This window comes from Herpailurus yagouaroundi, unplaced genomic scaffold (assembly GCF_014898765.1).
Source record: "Herpailurus yagouaroundi ecotype Mexico unplaced genomic scaffold, PumYag 246, whole genome shotgun sequence".
NCBI classification, from domain to species: domain Eukaryota; kingdom Metazoa; phylum Chordata; class Mammalia; order Carnivora; family Felidae; genus Herpailurus; species Herpailurus yagouaroundi.
The window spans coordinates 487,582-510,613 of NW_024412463.1; the positions used below are offsets into that span (position 1 = coordinate 487,582).

The 23,032-nt window shown below is 48.2% G+C and overlaps 1 protein-coding gene across 14 annotated transcripts in view; it reads right to left on the reverse strand.

Moving 5' to 3' along the window:
* Positions 1–6,527: 6,527 nt before the first annotated feature.
* The window catches only part of STAU1 (staufen double-stranded RNA binding protein 1), an 86,641-nt gene continuing 70,136 nt past the window's right edge, over positions 6,528–23,032 (reverse strand). For 11 of the 14 annotated variants that reach the window (XM_040459994.1, XM_040460005.1, XM_040459996.1 and 8 more), the window contains 8 exons: positions 16,064–16,276; positions 14,165–14,308; positions 12,195–12,341; positions 10,895–10,970; positions 10,380–10,699; positions 9,661–9,783; positions 8,863–8,948; positions 6,528–8,081 (listed from right to left, as the gene is read on the reverse strand). In XM_040459994.1, the coding sequence (XP_040315928.1) occupies positions 8,066–8,081; positions 8,863–8,948; positions 9,661–9,783; positions 10,380–10,699; positions 10,895–10,970; positions 12,195–12,341; positions 14,165–14,308; positions 16,064–16,276 (1,125 nt within the window). In that variant the 3' untranslated portion in view covers positions 6,528–8,065. Of the gene's footprint in view, positions 8,082–8,862; positions 8,949–9,660; positions 9,784–10,379; positions 10,700–10,894; positions 10,971–12,194; positions 12,342–14,164; positions 14,309–16,063; positions 16,277–23,032 lie in introns of those variants that run through there. The other 3 variants (XM_040460000.1, XM_040459999.1, XM_040459995.1) reach the window with 3 other exon arrangements.

A 23,032-nucleotide genomic window follows, 5' to 3' on the forward strand; every position in this document is an offset into this window, starting at 1 on the left:
TGTTAAGAGGCTATAAACAGAAAACGTGGCATCGTGAAAGCACCGTCCAGGTGAAGAGTAAGCCACAAAAGGCAGGTCAGGGAAAAGTTTCTCAGATGTGTCACAAAGCTAGGTGGGAAACGTTAGGAGAAAAGCAGCTTACTGCATCGGAACAGGGTCCCATCTCCTTGCAGGGAATTAGAGTCCCCTGGAGTCTAGAGGAGAAAATGATTACGGCTCCCAGGTGCCTGGGTTCCTGTAGCAAAGCTCAGCTAAGCAGATGTCCCGATCTGTCTCCCAAGAAAGTCTACAGGACAACAGGAAGTAGAGCCTGGCACCTGTTGGGGCCTCCCACTCACAGAGCAGGCTTAAGTGTCCTACGGAAGCTGGACAGGCTCTTCTGTTGGGCAGAAAGAGGGAAAGAAGCCGCAGTCATGGGCCTGCTGAACATCTTGGTCCGTCAGGGAAGCTACAAAACCCTCACAGGGAGAAGCAGGGCGGGGACAACAAACTTGAGCCAACTGCCACAGGTGACGCATTCCAAACCCCACACCATGTGACCACCTGACGATTGGCTCTGACCCTCCTGCCACAAGCCACCAATCTAGTCCTTGCCAGTGTCCTGAAGGAAACTCCCTTTAGTCCCAAGGACAGACTGGCTCTGAACTTCAACAGCAGTCTCCAGAGCCAGGGGAGATACGTCTGAAATCGTGTGGCCAGAGGTGTCCTCCATTTAACTCAAAGGCAGCATTTCTCCACGTGAGTAGAAGGGGTCGTGGTGCAGTCAGAAGGAACATCTGTGACTTACGGTTATACGTGCTATATTAGGAGCAAATCACTAGCAGTATTAATTGCTTAGGATGGTGCTTCTCAAAGTACCACAGCATCACCTAGGACCTTATTAGAAATAAATGTTGAGTCCTAGACCTCCTGCACCAGAAACTAAGTTGGTGAACACTGATTCAGGATAAAGCCAAGTACAAGTGAATCCATCAAGAAGACACAGACATGGTAAAAGCTGTGCATGCTGTCTGGAGCTCCAGGGCCTGAAAAGTAAGAAGGGATCGTATTTAAAGATGTGCAATTAATGAACACCTTTAGTTTGGAGCAAAGGCAGGCAGAGGGTAAGTAGGCCCTGTTAGCGGACCTCTTCCAAAAAGTCACCCACTCCCTACGGTTACAGAGGAGACAGACATAAATTCTCACTCCTGTGGAGTGTGTCACTGTACTTTTCTTGAGAGACTTGCAGCGGACGAGGGCCTGCATCCCAGCGGGACGACCGTGAGAGCTGGACAGGACAGAATGAACAAGAGTAAGACTCAGCATTTCCAGCAAGGAAGTGGGCAAATTCCTCTCCACCCACTGCCCTGAGTGGTGGGACCATGAAGACAAACCAGGAGCAACGGCCTCCTCTGGGCTGTAAGAACAACAGAAGGGTGTTTACAAAGTACTTCCGGCACCAGGTGCTCTGAGAAGCTACTTACGTGTATTGTCTTAAGTGCACAAGAGAAGCGGTTTTCTAATTTACAGAGAGAAACTGAGGCACAGAGAGGTGAAATAAATTGAGGTCTCAGCAAAGAGGGGACGAGTCGGGATTGACCCGCTGGCCAGTACCTGTGCTTGTTAGCAGCTCACACTGCCGTCTAGGTCAGCACACTGCCTCCCCCTCCAAGGCGGCCTCCAACTAGCTCCTCTGCCAAACGTTAGGTATTCGTCCACCTACGTTATAGCACCTTGGTCCTTTAAGGAGGTGATCTCTTCACAGCACAGAAACCTTGTCCACATGGGAGTCTACCCTCTACGGTGCTGCTCCCTCACGCAGGCCCTCTGGAAAATGTTACATGGCCAAGGAGAGCAGTGACAAAGGTTGGGCCACGTCTGGGGCCACTCAGACCTTGGGGCTTTCAGAGAACAGACTTGCCAACAAATCCTCCAGGCCCAGACTCCCCAAACTGAGCCGTTCAACATGGCCTAAAATGCTGACACTGGTGGTACAGTCATGAGCACGGCCGCCGTCCCACACGGCCAGAAACCAACTTGTCCCCCTCCCCCAGGCTAGGGAAGGCCTGCACATTTCTGGTTCCTTAGGTGGAGGAGTCTGACTCCCCCTTCCACGTTTGCATCGCTTTTGTCCATGAAAGAGCCAACCAGACGGGAGCGTAACATCGGCCCAGAGGAGAGCTTCCAGGCCTGCCCTTCCACGCTGTCTGCACAGGTCTCCCCCCATCTAACCATCTGCCCGATGAACATGGGCGCGCAATACACAGGACACACACCGGCCACGGACCCCCAGCAGGTATTTGGACTGAACAACAAAAGCCCAAGGGGCTTCCGAATCCTAGAGAAACTCCGGCCAGTTCTTGGGGAGGCCTTTTTGGCAACCAGAGAAAATACACGATTTAAAAAGCAAGATATAGAGGTGCCTGGGTGGTTCAGTCAGTAAAGCATCTGCCTCTTGGTTCAGGCTCATGTCATGATCTCACAGTTCGTGGGTTCAAACCCCATGCCAAGCTCTGTGCTGACCGTGCAGAGCCTGCTGGGGATTCTTTCTCTGCCCCTCCCCTGTTCATTCTGTCTCTCAAAATACATAAACTTTAAAAAAATCTTTTACAAAAATCAACGAGTAAAAGGCAGATTCTGAATAATGACATTAAGGATTTGGGTCACTCCAGACTGGGACCAAGTGCTCCTCCATCTATCCCCACTCCGTAATGTCAAAGGTCAGGGAGACTCTGCTGCTTCTGTGGCCAAAGGAAGCTGGGGTGACCGTGACGAGCTGAGGCTGACCCAGAGCCCGCAGGTTCCTGTGGGGCGGGTGGATGGCATATCGGAGCCTGCCTGCTCTGGCCCTGCTCAGCTTTGTAACAGCACCATTTTGTGTGCTCTGCATGTCTGATCGTGAAAAGAACCACATGCCAAAAGGGATGGAAAAAATGGTAACATGGAGGATTTAGGGAGAACTTCCAAATTTTTCAGTTGTCCTTGCAAGCCTAGTGGGTAGGTCTGTCGAAACAGGTTTTGATGAATATTTGTGAAACAATTTACAAAGGAATAGAGAGAAAGGAGGAACACAGAATGTGGAGCAGGCTCCAGGCTCTGAGCTGTCAGCACAGAGCCCGACGTGGGACTCAAACTCAGGTCGCAAAATCCTGACCTGATCCAAAGTTGGAAACTTAACTGACTGAGCCACCCAGGCACCTCAAAAGATTGTATTTTTAGGTAGTAATCTTTATACCCAACATGGGGCTCGAACTCCTGGCCTGGAGATCAAGAGTCACACACTGAGCCTGCCAGGTGTCCCCAAAGGAAATATTTTTATATATTTTTTAAGTATTTATTTTGAGAGTGCAAGTTGGGGAGGGACCGAGAGAGAAAGAATCCCAAGCAGGCTCTGCACTGTCAGGGCAGAGAGCCCGACGGGATTGTTGGGGCTCCATCCATCTCACAAACCATGAGATCATGATCTGAAATCAAGAGTCAGATGCTTAACTGATTGAGCCACCCAGGCGCCCCGGTAATATTTTTCAAAAATCAGACTTGAGAGGCGCCTGGGTGGCTCAGTTGGAAGATCATGGGACTCTTGATCTTGGGGTCGTGAGTTCAAGCCCACACTGGGTGTAGTGATTAAATAAACACTTTGAGGTTCCAAGAAAATGGCCATTGCCTCTTCTAAGAATCCACATTTTTTTTTATTATTTTTTTTATTTTTTTAAAATTTTCTTTTTTTTTTTTTTTTGAACGTTTATTTATTTTTGGGACAGAGAGAGACAGAGCATGAACGGGGGAGGGGCAGAGAGAGAGGGAGACACAGAATCGGAAACAGGCTCCAGGCTCCGAGCCATCAGCCCAGAGCCCGAGGCGGGGCTTGAACTCCCGGACCGCGAGATCGTGACCTGGCCGAAGTCGGACGCTTAACCGACTGCGCCACCCAGGCGCCCCAAGAGTCCACATTTTTTAAAAGACAGATTGAAGAAAACTGGCTAACCCCTCCCTGCCAATCCAGCAGTGCTTAAGTGCTTGACAAATCCATTATTTATGGATTTGGAGATTTCAAATATTGGTCTGTTTTTAAGGGCACACATTTAAAGCATGAAAAGCAGAGACAGCAGTGGTGGAAGTTTCCAACGTTAAATCCCATGCAAACAAACAAAGCTATACATCTCTGTCCTCAGGCTTATTTCCTGGTCCTGTTCTACTGAGCTCATAGCTCCTGTAAGGCAAGCAGCATGCTGCTTCTAGGGAATGCGGATTCCCTTCCCATGGGCCACATCAGTCACAGATCCCATCTCTAATAACCTTGGGATCTGGGCCAAGGAAGCTGTCACTGGGTGTTCGCCCTGCAGAGCTTCACACGTGAGCTTGGGGAGCAGGGGAAGGAAATCTAGACTCAAGTGACATGTTTTTCTAAGAGCCACAGGTCCCATTCCTGTGGCTCAAGAAGGCCTTTGAAAACCAGTAACAAAACCACCAGCTCTGCGGAAATTATCTTTACTCATTAAAATCTCCCTGCGATGAGAGGAACTTTCTAAAGTCCTGACAGGACATCTGTGTACCCACTGTGGGTGACCAAGACCCAAGTGTGTCTGTCCCAAGGACCACAAAAGCCACTCCCCTCTAAGGACCAATGCCCCACAAATCCTAAGACCCTCAGTCTTCTCGTGACTGACCCACAGCACCTTTGATGATTTCAGACCTCTCAGGAGCATTCCAATCCCCTTTCCTGCCTGCAGTCTGGAAACAGAGTGCATGTATTGTCCCAAGGGCAGAAGCACCTTGTTTGGCTCTAACCTTGTAACTCTTAAGAGATCATATCAGCGTAAAACACAGCACATACTCCGTTCCCAGGTGGCTCTCTCAGAGCCTGCTGACACGGGTAGAGGTGCTGCAGGGGGGTCCTCTGTAGCAGAGGACAGCTACAGGGCCTTCCCAGAGAGCTCACTATTGAAGAACATTCAAGGACCTCCTAAAACAGCCAGAGATGTATCACCTTTGAAAAACCTCCTGTCAAAGAAACCTGGAAATCCTTACAACATCCCTGATATAAAGGGGGAAACTTCCCCTTCCTGGAGTTTTGGCAGTGAGGGCCACTCACACAGCCAACTGGAAGTTGTGAATTTCTTCGAAGGTTGTACCATCCTGCTTCTCCCATCTTCGTTTTGCAGCTGGAGGTCTCCAGTGGGCATACTGTCAGGCAGGGGGGAGAGGGGTGCTGGGCAGAGGCCACACACCCCCAACAGACACACAGGAACACTGGGCAGAAGAGGCTGGCAAGGCTGGGAGACTGGCTACAATCTCAATATTGGAGAAGGTACTAAAGACAGGAGAGAGCTGTGAAGAACCCCCGGGTGCTATCAGTATAAATGCAAGACTTCTAAATACATCACAGACAAAAATAGAAGTGGGGGGGGGGGGCACCTGCATGGCTCAGTCAGGTTAAGCGTCCGACTTCGGCTCAGGTCATCATGATCTCGCAGTTTGTGAGTTCGAGCCCCATGTTGGACTCTGTGCTGACAGCTCGGAGCCTGGAGCCTGCTTCAGATTCTGTCTCCCTCACTCTCTGCCCCTCCCCCGCTCACACTCATGCGTGTGCGCTCTCTCTCAAAAGCCAACATTTAAAAAGAAAAGATGAGCGTGTTTACACTAGACACACACACATGCACGCACATACATGGGTCTGTTCTCTAGAGGTCTGCTCGGAAGGCCTAGGAAACATCCTAGTAGCAGTGAGTGCTCCAAGCACACCCAGACCTCGGTGGCTTCTTTCCATGTTTTTTAATCTCTACACCCAGTGGGGTGGGGGGCTCAAATTCACAACCCCTAGATGAAGAGTTTCGTGCTCTCCCCCCCCCCCCCGCCCCCGCCCTTATTTTTTCAGATGTGGTCATCACTAAAGGGGACCAGAGCTCCTTGGAGAAATGGCTGACTCCAGGACTAAGGAAAGGAAAATTGCAGGACCAGGGAAAGGACCGTTGCAGCTGAACCAGAGGGCACACCGTCCGCATCGCTGCAACGGTCCTGGCTCAGTCTGACAAAGTAAGAATGTGGAACCACATACACACGGATATGATCTCTGCTTAGGTTCCCAACAGGGTCAGTCTCGGACAAGTTTCTAAACTGTGCTATGTAACTAGACACAATTGAGAAACTCTCCCTGCTTTCTCCCTGCGACGTCAGATCCCCTTCTGTGTCTGAGCACTCTTCTAGAACCTTCTGACCACTCTCATCCTGGCGGTCCCACCCACGGGCTGGTTTTTACAGCGAACCACCTCTATGAGCATCTTCTAAAATTAAACGGAAAGCCGCCAGCCCGCTCCTCAGCCAGGCTTGAACGCAGCGAGTGCCTCACCGTCCTCCTCCGAGTGTGAGCGCACCGGCAGGAAGTGAGACTCACGGCGTCGAGAAGTCTCCTCTTCTGGCTTCTTTCTTCGGGTGACAGTGTCAGGTTGGAGAGGAGAGGCCTGTCCCCTCACCTGGCTGCCCACACGCCTCGCTTCCACACCCTCACATCTTCCCTCACTTCTTTAGATACTGCTCGAAAGGACCAAAAATTCATTAGTAGCTGTTTATTGATCAATGGTTTGATATAAAGTCATTTCAGATCTTCAGAATTTTGCCCAAACAGAATCACAAGCATTACAAAGTTTTGTTTTGTTTTTTTCCTTAAAAAAAAAAAAAAAAAGGGTAGGAGGTAGGTTGGGAGGGGACCTACCTAGCAGTAGTGGCATCTGAGAATAAATTAACAAAAAAAATTTAGTATTACCATTTATTGGTGACAAACACTATGTTTTACTTACATTCCATGGGGAGATAAAATTCCAGCGTAAACAATGAATCGAACAAAAGCAGTACTTAACTCGCAAGACTACGGTGCTTTTCATCTGGACCATATGCAGGACCTTACCGCACACGCTTCTGTGTGCAGTAACACAACATCAAAAGCAACAGTTTCGGAGCTCAACACAGGCCACTCTCTGCTGCCCTACATGGAGATGCAACAGCGGTACAAAGCACTCCAGGAAAATCCATCTGCGGGTTTAGACGTACTACACGGAGACCATATCCTGTAGTGTGAAAGCCACGTGTCCTCAAGAGCCGTATGTATAGACACACAATTTTTTTTTTAATAATCTTTAAAACAAAGACCAAAATTCATTTAAGTCCTGTTGCATTAACAAAAATAAAACAGAAAAGGAAACAAATGATCACTAAAGTTTAAAACTCCTAAACTGTCCAATTTATACAACCATGGGAGACTTCATCCAGGATGCTGACAAGTCCAGGACCGTTGCAGCTGAACCAGAGGGCACATCGTCCGCATCGCTGCAACGGTCCTGGCTCAGTCTGACAAAGTAAGAATGTGGAACCACATACACACGGATATGATCTCTGCTGATTAGATTTCCAGTAGGGTCAGTCTCGGACAAGTTTCTAAACTGTGCTATGTAACTAGATACAATTGAGAAACTCTCAAATGAAAATTTATATAGTGTCATTTCAATCAAAAGAAAATAAGAAAACTAAGAGTACGTATCTGTTGGAAGAGAAAGCAGTGGGGACGGTGTGGGCACCACGGAGGTGGGGCCATAGCACACTAGAATGGTTGGCGCCGAGTAGGAAGCATTTGATTTTCTCTGGTGCTTTCGGCTCTGGGGCTGGTCTAAGGCCCCTGTCCCCAGCGTGGGTGTCCAGGGTTTGTCCCAAGCGTCTGCGTGAGCCAGTCTGAGAAAGGTTGCGCGCGCTCTCTCCTGTGTCCTTAACACGGCCCAAAGGGTGACGACAGCCGAGCACCGAGGTGCCAGGGGCCGGGGCCGGGGCCTGCTGGTTTCCCGGTCAAGCCAGGGCCGCTTGGCAGGCCTCGCAGCACCCCTCAGCAAGCAGCTGCCTGCGTGTGGCACAAAACACCGCACACGCGCAGCCACACTGCCTCCTTGCGTCCCCGCCTTCGTCACCACTGCCGCCTCTGCTTCTTTACCCAGCACGTGTCTCAGCCCACTGGAGGTATCAGAAATTCCAAATTCTCAAAGCAGTTTCAGTATTTTCAGTATATATGTTGGGGTTTTAACAACGGTTCGTGGCCACAAAAGGTTCAGCACCTTCCACACCTTCAAGGAAAAAGAAAAATGAAAAAATGATGCCAGTTTTGAAATTTAAGGGAATAAAGCCCATGTTACAGATGAAATTAGCCGACATTGAAGTCCAATAGCACAGGTCCCAGTTTTGATAATGGGGTTCAAGTTTTGTCAGGATGTCACCGCCAAGTGAAAAAACACTAAGGAGAATGCATGTGTAGTATGGTAGCTCTGGGACAGAGAAAATAATGAAGCAGCACAGGATGATATTTGCATAAAGGAACACATATGAAAGATACATAAATTAATACAAATGCGACCTCTGACTCTTAACGAGAGAACAAATGGGAGGCTGCTGGAGGGGAGGTGGATGAGGGATGGGCTAGATGGGTGACGGGCATTAAGGAGGGTGCTTGTTCTGATGAGCACTGGGTGTTGTATGTAAGTGATGAATCACTGAATTCTACTCCTGAAAGGAATATCACACTGTATGTTATAAATAAAATCTTGGAAGAAAAACAAAAAGATCTCTGGGTGGGAGGGGAGGGAGGATGAGGTGGGTGGGGACTGCGAGGAGGGCAAGACTGATCACTGTGCACCTTTGAAAATAATTTTGATTTTTGAACCACGTGAATGTATTACCTATTCAAAATTTTAAAAAACTGCACGCTCTGCCCACTACTTAGAAACCCCTCGGGAGAAAGAAAGGGACAGAAAAGGGACTGAGGTGAGTTTCACTACGGAGTTGAGCTGACGGTCTGAATTGAATGCAAATGGCGAAAAGAGCTGCCTTTCTGAAAACGGGCTCACTCACACAGACACTGGGCCATTTCCTGTTCTTGGCATCTCTGTACTTTGTTGGTCCAACTCAGACAGCAACTTTAAAATGTTCAGTGCGGCCTGGCAGGGACGAAAGGGAGAGTCAAGGTGCGGCCACTGCCCGTGAGGGTCCAAACAGGGAGCCCCCCAAATCACACTTTCCCTTAACATTTGAATTTTTAACTTAAAATACAAATTAAAAAATAAATGATCCATGTTTACCTCACTGAATCACAACCTCTGTTAGTTTTATTAGATTTTCTTTCAGTGTTTTTAAACTTGTGGTAACCAGACTACAAATTCTGTATCCTGCTTTAAAACAAAAACCTATCACGTTTCCTTCTTTGACATTAATCTGACCGATGCCTTACACTCCATCAGGTGGATATACCACAGTTTACTCCGATTAATCAATGCCATTTCTCAGTTTTAGTATTTCTCGGAACAGGAGTTTCACCTGAACAGCAGACCACAATAAGGGGCTTTCTACAGCTGCCCGAACTTGGGCCTGGCTGGGGTTCTGTGTTCTGGAAGGAGACGAACGGATACAGCATGTAGAGGTAGGCGTTCCAGGATCCAAGTCCACCCCCCAGGTCAGCACAGGCAAGGGAAGGGGAAGGGGTATCTAAACCTGACGAATTCTGATAAACAGGATGAGAAATCAATCCAATAAACTAAGGAAGAGGGCTTCAAAAGACGAAATCTATAAAACAACCAAAGGCTATGGGAGAGCCCTTTTCCTATCTTCCCCAGGCCGGCAACAGGCAGGAGCCAGGACCACTGGGTAACATACCATGTCATGGCAGGATTCCACATCCTTTCCAATCCCGTGGCTGATCAGAGGTGGCTGAGAGGAGCAATTGATAAGAGATACAAATTCGTTCTTGTTGTTTTTGGGGAAGTCTTTGTATTCCACCTGAGGGGAGAAGAAAACTGAGGCCAGGTAGGGAAGCGGCAAATACAAACGGGGCCCAGCAAACAGGCAGAGGACACCTCTTTCTCCCTGCCCTCAACCTGAGGAGGCTCCACCAACTCCCACTCAGTCGGCAAGAGGCCGTCGGGGGGCCTGCTGCCGGGGGCACCAAGGGCCACAAGCACCAGGGCCCTAGCTTCCGAAATCTTCCAGGAACCCAGACGTCTGCCCAGAGACCCCAGTCTGAAAGAAGCCGTGCCCTTTCCTACTAGGCAGAAAGGGCCAGCACAATGAATCCGTGCTTGCTAGAACCACCACGAATATTAGCAGCTTTGTTGTTATGGTTGGCTTGGATTTTTTACAATTTTATTACCAAAGGACAAGGTTACTCTACACCGTACAGGCCCGTGGGACTTTCCTTACCTCCCCGACCTTCTCAGGACCACCCAGGTACCATGTGCCCTCCACCACCCCTTCCCCTATATAAAGACCTTGATTTAATAAACAAGGTACGAGGCTCATTTCCTGAGAGAAACCCCCCCCCCCAAAAAGAGGACGACACTGATGTCTAGACCACACAGCTCAGGTCTAACAGTTACCTGGAATCCCTGGACTCTGGAAAGATAGTCCAACTGCTCAGAGGGTCTTGTGAGAGGTCCATGGGGTACGTGGCCTGAAGAGATGTTATTCTTTAAAATGGTCTCGGCTGTGGGCGAGGTGCCCCCATATAACAATTCACGGGCTATCATGGCAGTTACCGTGGCCTTGGCAGGATTCGGAGCTGCCCTGGTGAAATCTTTGGTGTGGTGTCCTTGACTGACTCCTACGGCCTGGGCAACCTCGGGCACCATGGGAAGAATCCCAGCGGGCAGCTGCTGATGGCTAAGATAAGGCATCCTAAACTCATCCTCTTTATTGCCTAGGGAGGGACATGCAGACGGGTCAACACAAGGCCACACACGCCGCCGGGAAAACACTTTCCAACCCGCTGGCCCTCCCTCGGTGCACACAGCGGCACGGGGATGACACAAAGCTCAACACTGCTCGTCATTCCGGGAGCTACACAAATCCCAGAATCAAGTTCAGATCAGGACAATATTAACAACACACTTACTAGTCCCATTTTCATCCCCAGAGCCAGGTTCAAAAAAGGTTACTTTTCTTCCATCCCCTGGTTTTTTTACTGGTGTCTTAAAAAAAAAAAAAAAACAAAAAAACAAAAAAACAAAAAAGGCCATGAGCATAAATCAAACTCTTGCAAAATTAGTTCCTACTGTCTAAAATTAAACAAGCTCCAACCAGCATTGACCTGCAGTTTGTAACATTTTGCAATATGAAGAGGTGATCGGCAGAAAGCCTTACCCCCGCGCCGCCGCCCTGGCAGCCTCCTGCCCTCACCCAGCGACACTCCGGCCCACACAGCCTGTCCTTGAAGAGATGCCAACAGGCACACGGAACCAGGTACTGAACTCTGCACTCACAGGAAGACAGGGGAGTGTTTAACCGGAGGGAGCCGGGGATGCTACACTGGTAGAGCCCACGGTGGGGAAGCAGCTCTTAGACTCTCTGTGTAACTAACATCCAGTTAAAAGAGAAGGGGTATTTCCAACGATAACAAGGGGGGGGGGGCAAATGTTACGAGATGAAAATTTTCTCAAACACGGGTCTCCTTTTTGAGAAGGTTAAGGGTGCTGTGAATGATCTACCAGATTTTGGAATGAAACACCCAAACACCAAGTCCAGGATCTATGCAGATTCTCTGACGAGTGTCTGCAGCCAGAGCAGATGCCGTGTCCCACTGGGGACATGGCAGGCATAGGGAGTGAATCCGTCCTGGGACCTCTCCGTGGAAACAAGCTCAGTCAAGAACTTGCTTGAAGGTACCGCTTACCAATCTTGAAGATTTTTATCTAGTGTTAAATTCATAAAGAAAAAGAAATCCCGAATCTAAACTATGGATTTAGTTCCATAAATCACACTGTGCCGGTGTCCCAGAAAACCCAAAGCCTGCTGCTCCCCAACTAGCAGAAGCCTAAGGTTGATAACTCGTTCCTGCAGGCCTCACTATGAGAGCACGACGACAGAACTAGACGTGTTAACTTCAAGCCCAGTCGCCTAGCATCCTACAAATGGAAAGAGCAAGCTGCCCTCCAGCAAAGCGTCCCGACCACAAAGATACGGAAACAAGAACGACTTAACCCAGAGCCACGCTTGGAGCCATGGACATGCAACTCCCCTTCTGACCACATTATAATGGTCCAAATGGATAAGACGCTGCTCAGCAGGGCTGTTTTACTGCCAGGAGGATGAAGCCTTGCCCTGAAGCTTGGCCCTGGAGGTGCCAGAGTCCCCTAGGATGAGGCGAGGAGGTCATCTTGCAATTAGAGAGCAAGGACACAGCCCCGAGCAGTCACCTTCTCCTCTGATTTGAGGGCTGGTTTGGTGGGCTGAGCCTGTGGGACTTTGAAACCAAGGATCTCCAGCATGTTCTCGGCTGCGTTGCGTTTGGCCACCTTCTTATTGGTGCCTGTTCCTTCCGCGGTATGGTTTCCCACCTTCACCTGCATGAGGACGAAGTCAGGGCTCAGACCAGTGCTTACGCCTTCAGAGTAAAGACCGGTCAGGCATCGGTGTGCTGGCAAAAGAACCCGGCAACGGTCAGAAGCTAGATGCTTAACAGCGGTGCCCCAGAGCGGGCCTGCGGCGGCCTGCGACGCACGGTGAAGGCAGCCCCTCCGACACACTAGACCACGGCAGCTTATAACGACTGTGACCAACAGAGCTAAAGGAAGTCGTCACTTCCTAACGGGACTACATCTCACAGATATCTGTGCTTCTGAGGTCCTCTGCATCCGTGGCATCTGCTCGGTGGAAATATTACCGGGGTGCGCTCCCGCACGCTCCCCTTCCCAGCCCCGGGATCCAGGTGCCACGGTGGGAGTATTTACACCAAAGATCTGCGAATACAGCGCAGCAAGCGCTCCGTTGTTTTGCTGTCTACTCCAGACTTACAAGACGGAGAAAAGGTTAATAATGCAAATTAAGCTTAAAAGCGTGTCAAGGCCGCAGCCGTGGCACTGTAACTAGCACAAAAAACTGGGGACGTCTGTCCAATCTTTGAAAATTATTCAATTCAATAAAGTCACTCATTGTTTAAAAACGAGTGAAGTTCCAACATATCTTTGTTGTTGCACTTTCATCTTGTTTATGTGAACAAAACAGTCAATACCCATGCTAAGACTACAGTCCTTTGTCAGCAGCATGAGCAACTTCTTTGCTTGAACTGGACAGTAGTAATGAAGCATTTGTGTGCAGCCTGACTTTATACTACTCAAGATGATAGTTACACTGAAGTTACAGATGTATAAAATTGACAGTCAAGAGAACATGTATTTTATATATTATTTGTAAACTGTATGCTACGCATCCTTTGTCAGTGAAATTTATAACACACACACACACACATCCATAAACGCACACGCGCCCGGCCCCCTTCCCACTGTGCCACCCACCCCTAAGACAGCTGATTGTTAAACATATTCCAGCATATACCACTGCTTACAATCCCCTTCCATGCTGGTCTTGAGCACAGACCAGAACCAAAAGCCCCACGTCACAGAACTGAAAATCAAGGAAACCTTCTCTGGCCAGCGACAAGGGCTTGGGGGTTGAATCCTGGCCTTGCTGTCTACCAGCTCTGATCTTGGTCAAATGACCGATTGTCCTGGCACGCTGCAATCTTCCTCGGTAGCACAGAAGGACCATTACTTTTCTGGCCTTCTGACTGGGTAGGCTAAGTGACGGTGCTTCCAAAGTTGTAAACTGCTACACAAGAGTTAAGTACTGGGTTTTTCACCAGAAAACACTATTAAATTCAAATCACGATCAAAGTGAGCTGCCCATATGAATAACTGTTTAATGAGCATAAGGAGAAACACTCTGCACCCATCTGAATGAAGTGTAATCCCAATGTAAGGAAGATCCAACAACCCTAGACTCCAGATTTGACAGAAGGATTAGGAGAACAGGAACAGATCCTCTGATATAACTTGTAAAATTTATCTTCTGAAAAGAATAATATAAACCTTCAAGGAGATGTAATGAAGAGAAGCATTCACCCACAATCCCACAGTCCTCGCACTCACACACTCCAGCGGTATGTCCAAGCTCCCACCTGCTGATATAGGGGCACGTGTGGTGCACACACAAGTATGTTTTAAGGCGTCAGATTACTGCAAGTGCCACGGTCTTACTACTGATAACGCCTGATGGCAGGGAGCAGGGCCCACTGGAGCAGAGCTCCTCATCCAGCCTCCTCAGGGAAGCATCCAGCCGCTGGACCTGGCCCAGCCGAGAAGTCTGCCCATAACCCACGCCGACCTACCTGCATCACAAACTCTCTGCGGCGTGGGAGGCCTCGCTCCGTCAGAAGCATGTACTCCGGCTCCTTCTCCTTTTTCGCCTGCTGGATCTGGGCCAGCCTGCTGATCGGGTTCATCCCCTGGCCATAGTCTGTGCTGCTCTGTAGCTGAGGAACAATTAATGTAAAATCCACGTGCCATGTTAGTCACAGAAAGGACTTTGCCAACTTAGAGATCGGGACGTGACAAGAGATTACTTTTATGTTGATCTAAGGGCCTGAATTAATCAGACCTTTTTAAAACTTTTTTTTTTTTTCAACGTTTATTTATTTTGGGGACAGAGAGAGACAGAGTATGAACGGGGGAGGGGCAGAGAGAGAGGGAGACACAGAATCGGAAACAGGCTCCAGGCCCTGAGCCATCAGCCCAGAGCCCGACGCGGGGCTCGAACTCCCGGACCGCGAGATCGTGACCTGGCTGAAGTCAGATGCTTAACCGACTGCGCCACCCAAGCGCCCCTTTAAAACTTTTTTAAAGTTAAAAGATGCTCAGTGACTTTCTAGGATTGCACTGAGGTTGACTTTTTTAAAAGTCTTCCTGGCAAACCAACATCAGTATTTCACTACGAGCAGACAACTATCGTAATGTCTGCTTTTTGACAATAAATTACAACTTCACAATGGAGAAAAGAAATACAGGACACTATTCCTAAAACTCCCCTGAAAGTCTGTTATAAAGATGGGTCCCCAGCTTTCTTAGCAATGATTCAACATCCAAAAACTATTAAAAAAAAACCCCAAGCTGACACCCAAGAACCCCACCGTTCCTTCCCAGTGGCCACCTTCAGCGCCACAGAATCCTCACCCACAGACTCACGCGGATATGAAAAGCAGAAAGGAAAGTGCAGCAGTGAGCAGAGTGCTCGCTTTTGTGTCCTGGCCTTGACACAGCATCAAACTACAGCTGACCCTTGAGCAGCAAGGGTCTGAACCGCCAGGTCCACGCACAAGCGGGTTTTTCTTTTTCTTTCTTTTTGATAAATACACTATAGTATAGTATACTCAATGTATTTTCTCTTCCTCACGACTTCCTTAATAATGTTCTTCTCTCCCACTTACTTTATTGTGCAAATACAGCATAGAATACACATATGTATGTAACAATATACAATACATAAAATGTGTTAATCGACCATTTATGTTATTGGTAAGACTTCTGGTCAACATGCTATTAGTGGTTATGCTCCTAGGGAGTCAAAAAGTTAAACCCTGGTCTTCCGCTGTGTGTGTGTGTGTGTGTGTGTGTGTGTGTGTGTGTGTGTGCGCGCGCGCGCGCACGCGTGCGTGGGGGGGGGGGAGGGGGGCGGTTGGCAACCCTAACCCCTGTGCTGTTCAAGGGTCAACTCGTATTGACAGTCGTGACAGAGCAGACCCTAGTATCCCTAAATATGCCCGAATGGACTCCTGCCCCTTCTCTGGGTGGGGAGGAGGGGGCAGGTCCACTGACACAGCTTAAAAAAATCCCGAAGAAATCAGGTGGTGTTTGGTGAAACGTCTCATTCGTCCGCCTGTCCCCAGACGTCTTTCCTCCACACTCACACCAGTGCCAGGGGCGGTGAGGTGGAGTGAGGACGACTTCGCCATCCTGTCTGCAGATGGGCACTCCTGTAGTCACACCCTCATCCGCAGATGTGTGCGCACACCTGCGGGGGCCCCGCCGACCCCACCCCAGCTCGGGGTCGCGTCTGCCTGACAGGGAGTGCTCCCGGGAGAGCTGCACGAGGAGGCCCCGGCGCCCGGACTGGCAGGTGGCACGTCAGCGGCCATCTGCTGTCACTAGGATCCGCCACCTAGTGAGCCTTCTGAAGCCCCCAGCCGTCTGTGGGCAACGGAAATACCCTCTTCGTTCGGGAAGGTTCTTACCCTGACTATGGATTTTGTTTTCTTTTTGATTCTGGGCTTCACTCGCTCGACTGTGGGCAGGGGTGGCAACTTCTTCAGCTCCTCAAGAACAGCTATGGCAGCATTTTTCTTCGAAATCTTCTTGCTCTTCCCTTCACCTTCTCCCACAAACTCCCCAACTGACACCTTGGTCACGAAGCTCTTCATGTGGGGGGGGCCACTCTCCCGGGCAACCTGGTTTAGAGGGAAAGACTGAGTGAAAGCGCGACAGACACCTCCTGCAAGCGGCAGGGCACGCTGCTTAGCGCACTACCTCCCAGGAAACACCGGCCAAGGGGAGTTTCGGTAAGACCCGTGAAATGAAGGGAGCACACGCGTCAGCAAAAGGAAACAGTGATAACCCTGAATGCTCTTCTCCCCTTGTTCGTTATTTTCCAGACTTCTTAATATTCTTGGGTCTGATCAGTCCCAGTTAGCATCAAAGAAATGGGAAGCAAGTTCCGCTCCCGTCCTCCTAGCACAACGGCTCCCATCTGTGTCCCCAGGTCACAGACTGCTCTGAGTTTTGGGAGACCCACTGCAAATGGCAGGAAGGCAGCCATCCCAGCAAAGCCCAGAAATAACTGCGACATAAAGAGTTCAAGTTTAATACTTGCTCTGAGCCTCAAGCCAAGACTGAGCTTATTAAATACTGGCTGCTATGCATCCAGCCACAAAAAAGAACGAGAACCTTCTAAGCACTGGCAGGGATTTCCAGTACACAGGAAGAAAAGCAGAAACTGCAAAAGAGTTTATATAGTACCCTAACTTTTGCGTTAAAGAAAAGATTTGTATATACACACTTATATGTAAACAGACACACACGTGTGTTTATATACTTATTTTTGCAAAAAGAAACACAAGATGGATAAAGCAGAAACCAACAGAATTAGTTCCCTACAGCAAGTGGGAGGGATTGGGGTAGAAAGGGGACAGCATGATACTGCTGAATGTATCTTTGTGCATAGTTTTGACTTTTGGTTTTACATATTAAAATATAAAAAATAAGTCCACAATGATGAGAGAGAAACATTAAAATTGAGTATGAACAGAAACCTAAGTATAAAGTTATTCCAGGAACACACAGAGGGAAAAGAAAAACTGACTCCAACTTACATTAGCTCAGATGGTCTTGAAAAGAACAGCTAAGTCAGAGGACTCACACTACCAGATTTCAAGACTTCCCATTAAGTTGCAGCAACCGTGCCCTCACGGTATTGTTTACGGGCAAAGAAAGAGATCAATAAAATAGAACAGAATGCAGAAACAGACCTGCACACATATGGTCTCGTGATTTCTGGCAAACACACCACAGCGCACCAAAAGTCTTTTAAATAAAAAAAGCAACTAGATATCCTCATGGGAGAAGCACAGTCTCAAACTCCACCACAAACAGGTAACTAGAGCCGGAACACAGACCTAAATGTGAGAGCTCAAACTATAGAGCTCTCCAAAGTAAACAGGAGAACAAGTCATGACCACGAGAGTAGCAAAGAGCTCTTGAAAGCACAAGGTACCAGCCATAAGGAAAACAAAACTGAAGGTCTTCGAAATTAAAAACTGCTCGTCATGGGGTGCCTGAGTGGCTCAGTCGGTTGAGTGTCCGACTTCGGCTCAGGTCATGATCTCACGCTCGTGAGTCTGAGCCCCACGTCAGGTTCTGTGCTGACAGCTTGGGGCCCGGAGCCTGCTTCACTGTGTCTCCCTCGCTCTCTGCCCTCCCCCGCTTGTCTTCTCTCTCTCTCAAAAAACAAAAACAAAACCAAAACTGCTCATCAACAGATGACGTGTAAAAAATACAGGGAACCCATAGAAGGGGAGAGAGTATTTGCAACATGTGTACCTGACAGAGGATTTATACCCAGAATACTGAAAGAACGCCTCAAGTGAACAATAAAAAGACCAACTACCCAATTAAAGAACACCTGACCACACACGTTACAAAACAAGATCTCCAAGTGGCCAATAAGCATGTGAAAAAGTGATCACCGTTTGTCATCAAGGAAATGCAAACTGAAACCACAATGCAATACTATAATATCCACACCCCCCAAATGGCTGAAATCAAAGCAACTGAGAGTATCGAGTGTTCACAAGGATACAGAACAGCTGGTGGGAGCATATACTGTACGACCACTTTGGGAAACAGCTTGACAATTTTTATTGAACACCTGCCCTGGGCCTTGGCAATTCTGGGTGCACATATACACAAGAAGACTTGGTTTTATATTTTATACACAATGGTTCCTAAAGTGGAAACAAGTCACATGTCCATCAGCAGGACAATGGATAAACACAATTTTACATTCACACGGTGAAATGCCACATAGAAAAAAACTACTGACACACGCAGATGAGACTCAACATCAAACTATCCATATCATATCATTCTATTTATGTGAGGTCCAAGTACAAAGAAAATGAAGCTATAGTTATATCAGAAAGAGCTTCTTCTGGGTGGGTAATGTGAAAAGGGCACAGGGACGGCTGGAGGTTACGGGAGCCCTCCAGATCTGGACCCAGGCAGTGAGTCTCGGGCTGGTACAGAGGTAAAATCGAACAGGCTGTGCACAGAAGACATGGGTGCCTGCCTGCAGAGGAAGCTTGTTTCACCAGACCGACGGCAGGAGATCTCAGTATGAAATTCGGAATGGAGAGGAAGAGCCTATGATGCTGGACTGAAGTCAAGGTACATACAGGGATCTTCTAGAGTTACCTGCCCACAAGGCCTCGAAGCGAGGACTCTCCTTCCGGCAGCAACCAGCACGCCTGGCACCCCTTGCTGGTCCCCACGTGCCACTCTCTGTGGAAGGGACCCAGGGCTCCTCGCAGGAACAGCTGGGGCCATTTCTGTTTGAATTTCCATTTCCAATGGCACCAAAGCTTGAGCGGGGCAAGTTCAAAGCTAAAACGTTTTGTTGCACCAGAAGGTAGTACGTTCACTCAGACTCTGAAGAGGGGTGGTGAGGAGCACGCGTGCAGGGATGACGAGGCCCACAAACAGGAGAGGAAGAAAACACCTCACAGCACACAGAAAAACTGTAACTCAAAATGAATCATGAACCTCAATTTCAGAGCTGAAACGACGAAACTTCTAGAAGAAGACACAGGAGTATGACCTTCGGTGAGGCAAAGGCAGCTAAGGTTGCACAAAACCACGACAAAACAAAAGAAAAATTAGGCAAAGGCGACCTTGCTAAAATCTCTTTGCCATTCGGAAGATACTGTTTAAAAAATACGAAGGCAAGTCACGTGCTGGGAAAAAGTATTTGGAAAATACCTATGCGATAAAAGGGCTGTATTCAGAATATGTAGATAACCCCCAAAACTCAACAATAAAAAACTCAGTAATAGAACTGACAGAAGGTGTGAACAGACGCTCCCCCAAGGGAGACGCGCAGATGGCAAAGCAGCACAAGAAAGGCGCTCAGCGTCACCGGGCCGCACGGAGCCCCAACTGCACCGCCACCGGTTGCTACCGCACACCTGGCAGAAGGACCGAGTCCAAGTGTCGGAGGCGACGCAGAACGACGACGACACCCCCACACAGTTTGACAGCATCTTATAAAGTTAAAGATACGGATTTATCATGCAACCCAGCAAATCCGACCCCAGGTTTTTACTCAAGAGACACGAAAACACGTCTCTACAGACGTGCACGTGTGTTTACGGTAGCTCTACTCGCTGTCACCGACAACAGAAGCAACCCAAACGTTCTTCAACAGGGCGGTGCGTCCGCACGACTGGGAACTCCTCGAGCAATAAACACAGAAACTACTGATCTTTGCAACAAAGACACTCGAGACCTGTGTTAAGGTAAAGCAGCCAGACAAAAGGCAATAATTCCATTTTGTAATTCCATTTGTGTCACGTTGTGTGTGACAAGAGCAGAACCGTGGGGACAGAAAGAGGCCAGCGGTGGTCTGAGGCCGAGGACGGAGGAGAGGGACGGGCTGCAAAGGGAGTCAGGGCAGCTCTGTGGCGAGAGAAGTCTCAGGTGGTGACTGCAGCGCTGTTTACACAACTATCTACATTCATCAAAACACATCAAAGTGTGGAGTAGGGAGAATTCTACTGTATGAAAAGTACACCTCAAAAAAGCTAACCCCTCACTTCCAATAACATCCCATAGGAGACGGGAGCCAGCTGAATGGCAATGGGAGCATCAACACGAACGGTGATAATAACGATCTATGGTTTTCTTTCTTCTTTCTTTTTAAAAATGTTTATTTGGGGGCGCCTGGTTGGCGCAGTCGGTTAAGCGTCCGACTTCAGCCAGGTCACAATCTCGCGGTCCGTGGGTTCGAGCCCCGCATCGGGCTCTGGGCTGATGGCTCGGAGCCTGGAGCCTGTTTCCGATTCTGTGTCTCCCTCTCTCTCTGCCCCTCGCCCGTTCATACTCTGTCTCTCTCCCAAAAATAAATAAACGTTGAAAAAAATAAAAATAAAAAAAAAATGTTTATTTTTTGTGAGAGCGCGCGCATGCACACAAGTGAGGGAAGGGCAGAGAGAGAGGAAGAGACAGAGAATCCCAAGCAGGCTCTGTACTGTCAGAGCAGAGCCCCATGTGGGCTTGACCTCACGAACCTTGCGATCATGACCTGAGCCGAGATCGAGCCGGATGCTCAACCAACTGAGCCACCCAGGCACCCCTTCTTTTTTTTTAAATGTAAGCTCCAGGGGCTCCTGGGTGGCGCAGTCGGTTAAGCATCTGACTTCAGCCAGGTCACGATCTCGCGGTCCGTGAGTTCGAGCCCCGCGTCGGGCTCTGGGCTGATGGCTCAGAGCCTGGAGCCTGTTTCCGATTCTGTGTCTCCCTCTCTCTCTGCCCCTCCCCCGTTCATGCTCTGTCTCTCTCTGTCCCAAAAATAAATAAACGTTGAAAAAAAAATTTTTAAATGTAAGCTCCAAGGATCAAGAGTCACACGCTCCACCGACTAAGCCAGCTGGACACCCCCTAATGACTGACGACAATAATGAACATCTTGAATAAAAAAGCAGCAGCAGACTTCTGCTAATATAAATTAATGTTGTGGAAGGTTCTTCATGTGGAATGTCAACCTGCAAATGCAGAAAATGCACCATAGTAGTCCCTGATGCCAGGAAGAATCATCAATGACTAGATTCATTGGGGAGGTCTCTTAGGGAACAACCTTCAAGAGGCTCCTCGAAGGTTATGAATTACAAAGAGAAAGTCTCCTAAGGTGAAGCATCTGATGTAAACCAAGGAAACAAGTGTCACTAACACAGTAAAATGCCTTCATGTGATGCTCACTTCTGTGGGTTTCCTGCCCAAAAAAATGCATAACCTGAAACTAATCATGAGGAAACAATCAGACCAAATTGAGGGGCATTCTACAAAGTAACTTTTAAAACTGTCAAAAAAAAGGGGGGGGCGGGGAGCTGAGGAACTGTTCCAGATGAAAGGGAAACCAAGAGATGCCTCTACTAGACTCAGGGTGTGATCCTGCACTGGATACCACGAGAAGAAAATACTTTCCGTAAAGGACACGACAGGGCAGGTGGCAAAATGTGAATACAGGACATACGTTACGTAAGAACTACAGCAATGCTCAAGTTCCTGTATTTGATAATTAGATTGTGGTTATTTAAGATAATGTCCTTGTCCCTAAAAGATACTTGCTGAAATATTATGAATCATGCTATCTGCCACTTGGTCTCCAATGATGCAGCAAGAGCAAGAACAGGTAGAAAATAAAATATGTATATTGACAGAAAGAAAAAACAAATGTAAAATGTTAATCACTAAAAAATCTAAGTGAAGGCTAAATTCACTGTCCTTCCAACTTTTCCACAGGTTTGAAGTCTTTCAAAATAAAATATTCAAGAAGTGGCTAGGAAAACCAAGTAAGCCCAAGAAACAGCGGTGCTGTGCTCCCAAGGTGAGGACAAGCAGCCCCTCAGAGAATGGCCTTCACTGCCCCCCAAAGGAAGGGGTCTGCTGAGAGGGACCAGCTGACACCTGTACCAGCAGATGGACTTGACAGAGCTCCCAATCGCCCCCCACTCACCACCTCCCACCGCCTGGATCTCGCTTCAAACGCACCAGCTTCAAATGAATGCTTCAGATGCACAGCCCCACCCTGGCCCTTCGGGCAACCATTTTCATCGGCTACTCATATCACATCATGATGCCACCAATCTAAATATGGAGCTTCACCTCCAATGGATTTAGTGTGATGAGGTCACAACTGCCTCCCAGTGACTTTATCAATCAACACCATCACATTTTGTAACTAAAACTATGTATTTTATCAAAAGTCAAGCTATATACATTTTTCCTAAAGACCTGTAGGAACAGCTCCTCTTTTCTCCTATTAAATACTTCTAACCCAGTTTTCTATGTGACAGGTTTGACTATTAAAAACTTAGTAAAAAAAAAAAAATAATAATAATAACAACTGTTCTGGGGCACCTGGGTGGCTCAGTCGGTTGAGTGCCCAAGTCTTGATTTCGGCTGATCCCAGGTCATGGGATTGAGTCCCACATTGGGTTCTATGCTGAGTGTGGAGCCAGCTTAAGATTCTCATTCATTCATTCATTCATTCATTCATTCTCTCTCTCTCTCCCCCTCCCCCTCCCCCTTTCCTCTCCCCCTTGGGTATGCACACGCTCACTCTCCAAAATTTTTTTGAAAATTATAAAAAAAAAAAAAGTAACTGTTCATTCATTCATTCATTCAATAAATATTTCCCGAGCATCCGTTATGTGCCAGGCAATCTTCCAAGTGCAAGAGACAGAACTGTGGGAAAGAAAAAATGAAAGCCCTTACTCAATCTAACAATGGAAGCAATACGAACCTTTGATATAGGAGTTATTTAACATAAGTACTCACATTAACAAACTCCATGCCACCAACACACACTGTTAAGGTCTTAAATTACCTTGTAAGATATTTACCCACCAGAGGGCACTCCCATTTTTTTTCTG